General features: G+C 28.2%; 1 protein-coding gene and 1 pseudogene across 1 annotated transcript; both read left to right on the top strand.

The window, feature by feature from the left end:
- Nucleotides 1-1,316: 1,316 nt before the first annotated feature.
- Nucleotides 1,317-2,083, top strand: LOC108346608 (protein MIZU-KUSSEI 1-like; annotated as a pseudogene).
- Nucleotides 2,084-5,488: 3,405 nt separating this feature from the next.
- Nucleotides 5,489-8,405, top strand: LOC108347161 (uncharacterized). Its single transcript, XM_017586312.2, has 2 exons — nt 5,489-5,694; nt 8,039-8,405. The coding sequence occupies exons 1-2, from the start codon at nt 5,584-5,586 to the stop codon at nt 8,264-8,266; spliced, it is 339 nt and encodes a 112-aa protein (XP_017441801.1). The 5' UTR covers nt 5,489-5,583; the 3' UTR covers nt 8,267-8,405.
- Nucleotides 8,406-9,001: the final 596 nt, after the last annotated feature.

Below are 9,001 nucleotides of genomic sequence, written 5' to 3' on the forward strand. Positions count from 1 at the left end.
AATAAATACATAATATCATTTTTATATTTTTAACTAATTAAAAATATTTTGCTTTATTTTAAAAATATAAAGTAAAACTCTAAAAAAAAATTGGCGTGTGAAGATGAAAAAACTCTTAACTTTTGACTGGGATTAATTTCGATAATAATCTTATCTTATCAGGGAGTTAGAATCAAAGATAATTTAAAAATTAGAAGTAACTTAAATATATACATACTATCCTCTTTTAATCTTTTAAAATATTTTTTTAAAAAAATTGTGACAAAATTTCAAAAATAATAACACTTTAAATATATAATTAATTTTAAAAATATTATCTTTGATGCGGAACACGTTTATTATTAGATGATAATAAAAATATAACTATTCTTTTATTACATATATTATTTTCATGAAATGTTTATTGAAATGAATAAGTATATATATATATATATATATATATATATATATATATATATATATATATATATATATATATATATATATATATATATATATATATATATATGAACCTATGTTATATATTTTTTTCAAAACTATTCAGATAGTGACATAAGTTAAATTAGGAAAATTAATAACTTTTTTCCTCCATGCACCCATAAACTAACAAAATTAAAATGGACGTAATACTGATCCGTTTTTGCTGCTTCAAACATCAAAGGCGGGATATATAAACATTCTAATAAAAGTTATAAAATAGATTAAAGAAGCCAAATAAAATGAGAAAATATACGTAAATTTATGGGTTAAATATGTTTTTAGTCCCTGAAGTATCAGACGATTTTGTTTTTAGTCCCTACTCAAAACTTTGATGGTTTTTAGTCCTTATTGTTTTGAAACTCTGAGTATTAGTCCTTAAAATTGGACGGCGTTAACTTTGATCAGACGTGGCAAACGGCGATGCTACGTTTTATGCCTGCTGTCCTCTTCACCCTCTGCCACGTTGGTTGTTTAAGTTTTGAAATGAGATTAAGTATGTTAAGTGTGTATTTGGTTCGTCATCTATTATAAATGAAATTTTAAGAAGTTGGGTTCTTCTTCGTCAATGCAGTTGGGGCAAAGAAAGCTGAGGAGGTAGATCTGGGTGGGACTGGTTATGTTTCTTTTATCAGGAATCTCTTGTACTCACTATATGAAAGGGGGAGATGGCTAGAATAACAAAGAAATAATTAAATAAACCTAAAAGCCCAACATATCTATCCCCAACAGTAAAAAGAAGAAACCAGATTCTGTCCGTCTCTCTGTCTCCCTCCCTCTCTCTACTATCTGACCTTCCTTTAAAGCTTGTTCTTCTTTCTCATATTAAGACCCCAGTCATGGATACAACCTCAACCCCTCAACCTCAAGACTCATCCTCCAAGAGGCATTTCCATTGGACCAACAATGCTGGAAATAAAGACATCCAAGTCCCCTCCTCTGAAACAATGTCCAAAATCATAAAGGAAGACGCAAACACAAAGGGAAAAGACGAACAAGAACAAGATGACAAGGGTCTTCCACTCCCAGGCCCTGTTACCACTTCCCAAAGAAGAAAGCTTCAGGCCGTGGCAATCTCAAGGCTCCGCTCCGTCCTCACCGTGTTCGGCAAGAACCGCTCCAGCCTTCCCTTTGGCCTCGGTTCTCGAGTGGTCGGCACCCTCTTCGGCTACCATCGCGACCATGTCCACTTCGCCTTCCAGAAGGACCCAAGTTCCCAACCCGCTTTCCTCAACGAGCTTGCAACACCCATAACCGGTTTGGTTCGGGAAATGGCTTTTTGGGCTAGTCCGAATCGCGCTGGAATGCGACAAGGACAAAGAGTCAGAGAAGAAGAGTTTGAGGTTGCTTCAGGAGTCCGTGTGGAGGACCTACTGCAACGGCAAAAAGTGTGGCTTTGCCACCCAGAAGAGAATGTGGAGCGAAAGACTAGGAAATCCTGAAGGCCGTGGAGCCAATTTCAATGGGTGCAGGTGTTTTTCCAGTGAGTAATAAAAGCGATGGAGGTGATGGGGAGGTGATGTACATGAGGGCTAATAAATCGTATCAACTTACCTCCTCGAAGACGAACTCCAACCTTCAGATCTACCTCCTCAGTTTTCTTTGACGAAGAAGAATCCATCTTCTTAAAATTTCATTTATAATAGATGACGAACCAAATACACACTTAACATACTTAATCTCATTTCAAAACTTAAACAACCAACGTGGCAGAGGGTGAAGAGGACAGCAGGCATAAAACGTAGCATCGCCGTTTGCCACGTCTGATCAAAGTTAACGCCGTCCAATTTTAAGGACTAATACTCAGAGTTTCAAAACAATAAGGACTAAAAACCATCAAAGTTCTGAGTAGGGACTAAAAACAAAATCGTCTGATACTTCAGGGACTAAAAACATATTTAACCCTAAATTTATTAAAAACTTTAAGAAAAAGCGTAACTTGAAAAATGTGCCAGCCTAGTTTACTTTCAACCAAAGCATTTCTTAAAATCCCAAAATTATATGAAACATTATTAAAATTTAGATTTAAATATGTTTATGGCAAGTATAGATTTTTCATTTGGTGTCTAATATATTTTAAAAATTCATCTCCAATATATTTTTTTTATTTTATTTTATTTCATCCCTAAAATTTTATTTAAAATAATTTATTTCACTGTTCAAATAATTTTATTTAAAATTCTTTTAGGATAAAATCAAAATAAAAAACTCATTATATGGGAGCAAAAGGGTTAAAGAAAATTATTTGGAACGAAAACAAAATTCAACAATTTTATCAGTATAAAAAACAATCCGAGTCTAATATATATATAAAATATTTTCAATTTTTAACTGTATTTCTACCTTACTTAAATTTTCGCCTTATTTTGTCATGAAAATATATTCAGTTAGAAGCAAAAGTCTAAGATAATTTAAATATCTTTTTTCTTTTATTTTTTGAGATATTTTTTAAAATAAAATTCTGAATTTCAAAGTGGATAATATGTCACGTAAAAAATATTAAAGAAAAATATTATAATGTCATATTTATGAATAAAAAGAGACCGATGTGGTATTAAATGTTTAATAATATTATTATATAATTAAAGTCTAATAAATAATAAGAATTTATAGTCAGGAAATGGATTTTCAGTTTATTCTACTTTATTAGTCTCTTGATTGTCCTATGACAATGACAATGAAAGTGTCTTACCAGTGAAGAAGATACCCATCCATATTAATCATGGAACAAAGTGTCTCTCCTGCCTTTAAAATGAAAAAAAAGTTACATTTGACTGTTAAATATATTTTTCTTTTCTTTTATTTAGTATCTAGTAGCTGTAATTTGGTTTGGTAATTGGTATAATAGAGATTAGAAGTCAAATTTATATAATGAAATTAATTTACATAGTTTTAGAAAATAAATTCTTATAATACTTGTTGATTAACTTTGACAATATTATTTTTATAGCTTAATTGAAATATTGATAGTGAGAGGACAAAAACTCCCATATTGAATAAAGACTTGTTCGATATACTAATATTCTACATTATTTATTGTTTAGAAGTAAACAGGAAGAATAATTTAAATATATATTTTTTTCAATTTTTTTTAAATATATTTTAAGAATAAAATCACAGAGGAAATTCAAAATTTAAAGTAGAAATATCTCAAATATAATAATTTATTAGAATACCTTAATTTGTATACCTTTTATAAGGTTTTAACAAATCTTCTAGATATTAAGACGAAGGTAAGCAAGCAACGTGTCTTGCTTATGCAAAATCATTAACTTTTATTTTCTTTAATATTCATTGATAAGGGCTTCTTGATGTAATCTATAAAATTGTCTTCTTTAAAAGTCCTCAGAAAAACAAAAATCAAATGGAAAGGAAAATAAAATACAAGACATTTAATTAGAAAATTTATTCACTCATATTGACAAAAATAAAGATAAATATAATTCAAAGATATGATAATTGCACCAAATTAACATGTGGATGACACTTAAGAGTTCCTAGAAGGTGTTGGAGATTATACACCTACGTCATGCTTCCCTTTAGACTTTCCAAGTCAAATCTATTATTACATTGACCTATGTAAAGTCCAATTTGTATCAAATTTATGAGTTGTCATAATATTAACACAAAAGAAAATCTCCTTTGTAAATAAATACTTTAGATTTTCTTTTATCTCACTTGTTTTTAATTTTTTTACAAATCATTATAAACTTTAATTTTATAATGATTGATCTTAATACTTATATATTGTACAAAATAAACGCCTCAATATCTATTTGCTATTTGATTTATTCTTAAAACCTATCTTTTATCCATAAACTATTTATCTTAAATTTTAATCATTCATTATTTTATTTTATTTTTTATACACTAACTTCTACATATTGAAAGTTCAATGGTAAATATGAATTAGATGATTTAAAAGGGTAACTGATAAAACTTAATTAATAGATCAAAATTATTTATTCCAAATTACAAAAAGAATTTATATTTTAATTTTGGTTTAAACCCTCATTTGGTCCTCATATTTGTTGGTCAATTTCAAGTGGATCCTCTTTTTTCTTTTCAGTCTCAGTTGGGTTCATAAACTTGTAAATTATCTCAATTAGATACAAATATTTGAAAAATTGAGTCAATTAAGTCTTTTCCGTTAAGTTTTCACAAACAACGTTAAAATCGGCTGACGTGATGCACACTTAACTTAACGTGACAAATTAAAATTGAATTGATAGATCAAAATTATTTATTCCAAATTACAAAAAAAAAATATATTTTCATTTTTAACAAGATGGTAAACAAAAATAAAATGAATACACAGTTAAGACTCAATTGAATAAAAAGTCGAAATTTCTTCTAAATTAGTAATTTAACCCGAGACTATCATGAAAGTAGATTTTAAAAATTAATCAAAATGAAATGGAAATTTAAGTTCTATGTGCATGAAGAAATCAAATTTAAAAAATATTTAGCATAAAATTAAATTTTATGATATTTATTTGTAAGTATATTAATGATCAACAAAATCCATGATTTGATTAAAATACAACATATCACTAACTTGTTCATAAAATAATTAATTCTACAAATGAATTGGGGATAAAATGAAAGTTTAAAAAATCCCATTCGGAGAAGAAATTAAGTTTTACGAAGGCAAATACTTTTTCTTTTTTCTTATTTAAAAGGCAGAACATGTAAAGAAAAACAAAAAAAGAAAAGAAAAATATGTTGTATTCTCTCTTACTGACAATAAATAAGAACAGACAACCTACAATTTCAAAATCATAACAATATTGAATCACAGAGACAGTAATTTAATCTCATCTACCATCATCTTTGGCTATTATTAGGCAGAACTGAGAAAGTTAGACCAGAAATGAACCGTGTCAGAAAATGAATTGTTTATGCTTTTATGAAAATGGTGTTATTAATGTGTCACTGTCGAGGCCAAGTGGAAACAGTGAAAGTCAATATTCTACTCAATTAATTGTACTTATAAATACATGAACACACAAGATCGGATTGCAGTAAACTGAAACTTGAATTGGTTGAAACTATCCAAATAAGAAAAGAGAAGAAGAGTCACAGGCACAAAAGATAGGATAAGATATGCCTTGTCTTTACATCTCCACCAACATTAACTTAGATGGAATCAACATCGATCCAATCTTTTCCCAAGCCAGCACTGCAGTCTCCAAAATCATCGGCAAACCAGAGAAGGTGTGTCACACTACTTTCCCTTTCTCTTCAGTCACTCCTTTTTTCCAATTAATCTGTTCACAATTCTCAGTCTGCTTGAAAAATCCTTTGGGTTGGCTCAAAATTTGATTTTTGTGGTGTTTTTAGAAATCATTGTAACTCTCAGATCTTTCTAATTTGGATGCAACTCGGTTCTTTTCAGCTTTATACTTGCAACAACTCAATCTGTCATATAGGATAAGGAATCTGAACTACATGTTTGACAGATTTTTGTGGAATATGTTTCATTGTTCTGCATATGAGAAACTGCCCCTTTCTCTTGCATAGTTTGGTCAAGTTTGGAAAAATTTTCATAGTGATTATTGATTGATACTAACCTACTGTTACTAACAAATATCATCGATTTGGCATTAAAATGGTCAATTTAAATTCACTGACTTATTTGTTATTCGAAGAGAACAGTAAGACATTTATAAGAAACTAACTGTTGTTGTTGGAAAACTTAATGAGCTATAGATTTCCATTTTAGAATCTCACTTTTATAATATAAGAGTTATGTTTTAAGGTTTGTAATTGGATATCCTATGATTAAACCAAATTCCAGTGTTTCTGTACCATCTGCACCATTTTGTTTGAAGTTGAGAGATGGTGAAAAACTGTGACAGATTAAAATTGGATTGATAGAAGTTTGGTGATTATTGTGTCTGCTTCAAGTGGAATAAGGTGAGTCAAACTTGGAAATCTTATGAACATAAACTGTTTTAGAAAATGAAATAAAGAAATCCAAATGGGAAATTAAAAAGTTGGTTGAAAAAGACAGGCAAGTTGGGTGGTTCTCAAAGTGTAGGGCAGAGTGCAATATGTTTTGGTGTTTTTCGATATTGTTGCAGAATCAGATCACTAGGATATAAAATAATGCAATAGGATATTCACCACTACATAATGCAAACATTGTCATCCTTAAGATAATGAAAGCCCAAGGAATGAGCTTTAAGGAATTAAATAAGAGAAGATAGGATATTAAATGATGGATAATATGAAGTAAAGATCTGTCAATAATGAATTGAATTTTTTTTATTGAGTTTTTAATGTTATTTTTCTAGTCTGTCATAAAATTAAATTGGTATATGTTAATTTTAATAGAGATAATATAGAAAATCAGTAAAGAATCTTGACTCGTCAATAATATTATGTAGTTATGATATTTTTATTTTTAAATTTTTTATAACTTTTTATAATTGAATGATGCAATTCTTTTTTATATTCTTAATTAATTGGTTTTTTTTACTAAACAAATTAAACTTATTCGTTTAAAAGGGTGCGAATTGGTTGGAAGAGTCTTATAAATAAGGATAAAGGGAATAATTTACTATTAATTGATATTATAAATCTATTTACATAAAAATATAGTAAATGTAGTTGAGATTCCCTTAGCTAATATTATACTTGCACTCTTTCCTCCTTTTTATCCTACAAAAAATTTCTTGAAATTCATGTGGTGAAAAATGCATCTGGAATTATTACAAGGTTATTTGCATTAACATAAAATCGTCGTATGAGGTGTGTATAAATGTGTGATGAGAAACTGCACTTTGAATAACATGGATATGTTTCCAATTTGAAGTGTGAAAGAGAAAGAAAAATGGGTTGTAGGGGAATTGTAATTTGTTGTGTTGTGCTGTGTAGTGATTGCACTCGCAACAGTGTAACCACACATCTTTTATTATAAATGGTTATTCAACACCTCACCCATTATCTCTTTGGGACCACCATAGTACCCCTTCTATTATTAGTTTGATATCTTAAAAGTAGGATCTGCTCATTCTTTCTCATAAAAGATGTTTGGAATAATTAAGGAAAAACAATAACAAAATCCACTTCAAACAATGGAAGATGCCAATAATTATAGAAAGATCTAAAATACCAAAAATAAAAAAGACTCATATTTATTTTCAATATGATATTTAAATTAGAGTCACATACAAAAGTTTGATTGAATTTGTTTTTGTCTTGTATAGTTTAAGAGTTAAAGTTAATTCATCTTTCGTTTTTTACTTCCTAAAGTGTTTTCTAAGAATAAAATTATCACCAAATTCGAAACGTTTCAAATGTCAATTTTATATCGATTAAAAATAAGTTTTTATATCCATTTTCGTATAAATAAAAAAATAGAAATATAAAAGATATTCCACTTTTTATATTCCTTTAGAAATCGGTATAACAGACATAAAAAGTCTGACTTTTATACTAGTATAAAATGAACATAACTTAGTAATATTATTTCAAGTAATTTGATATTTTAATCTAAGAGACATTCTGTTAAATTTTTTAAATGTATATTGATTGAAAGGCTATGCATGTGCAGTTTGTGATGGTGATATTGAAGGGGTCAGTGCCAATATCTTTTGAGGGAAACAAAGAAGCAGCTGCATATGCTGAGATAGTTTCAATGGGAGGCATAAATTCAGAAGTGAAGAAGAAACTGATTTACGACATTGGAACCATATTGCAGTCCAACCTATCTATACCAAGAACACGCTTTTTTCTGAAAGTGTTTGACACAACGCTATTTCGCACTAAATCCAACTTGTAATATGCTTAATCTTATTCTCACATTCTCGCATACCACAATACTCTTCATCATTTCTCTGAGTTTTGCTACTAATATATTTTCATGTATGATGTTGATTTAGCACTCAGTATATGATGAATTTCTTAATGTGGTTCTTTCATTTTTAATTGTCTCACTATAGCCTCTTTTTTTTTTTATTGATTTGTGGTACTTTGTTCTAATAAAATGAAGAAAAAGACAAAATAAGGTTTTAGAATTTTTTTTATAAATGAAAGAAAGAAAAATGATAACTCATAAGATTTTTAATAGGTTTTTCATTTCTAAACTATTTTTAAAATTCGTATTTCGTTCTAAACCAAACTGTATATTTATTTTGTCACTATACTTTACCAAAGTCATGTAAAATACCTTTTTTAGTAGGAGATTTTACTTAATTTTCATAAAATGTGAACTTCAATAATTATATATTTAGTTTAAGAATGAAATTTTTAAAAAAATAGTTTGATGACGAAAAACGCCCTTAATAAAAAAAAATACAAGAAATATAAAATAAAATAAAGGTTGCGATTAAAATTTAAAAAAGATGAGAAAAAAGGAAAGTGATTTAGTTATAAATAAATAAATAAGAAAAAAATTATTGAATTTTTTTTTACTATTATTATTATTTTTAAGTTAAATATATTTTTATTTCCATTTTTTAAAATCATATTTCATTTTTAAACTAAATTATTTATCTATTTCGTTCTTAGATTATAA

The sequence above is a fragment of the Vigna angularis genome, chromosome 9 (assembly GCF_016808095.1).
Source record: "Vigna angularis cultivar LongXiaoDou No.4 chromosome 9, ASM1680809v1, whole genome shotgun sequence".
Classification (NCBI taxonomy): Eukaryota; Viridiplantae; Streptophyta; class Magnoliopsida; order Fabales; family Fabaceae; genus Vigna; species Vigna angularis.

Bases quoted from the DNA above. Each gene is read 5' to 3' on its own strand.
- LOC108347161 (XM_017586312.2), top strand. From the start codon at position 5,584: ATGCCTTGTCTTTACATCTCCACCAACATTAACTTAGATGGAATCAAC. The intron at 5,695-8,038 runs GTGTGTCACACT...ATGCATGTGCAG, and splicing joins TCATCGGCAAACCAGAGAAG to TTTGTGATGGTGATATTGAA.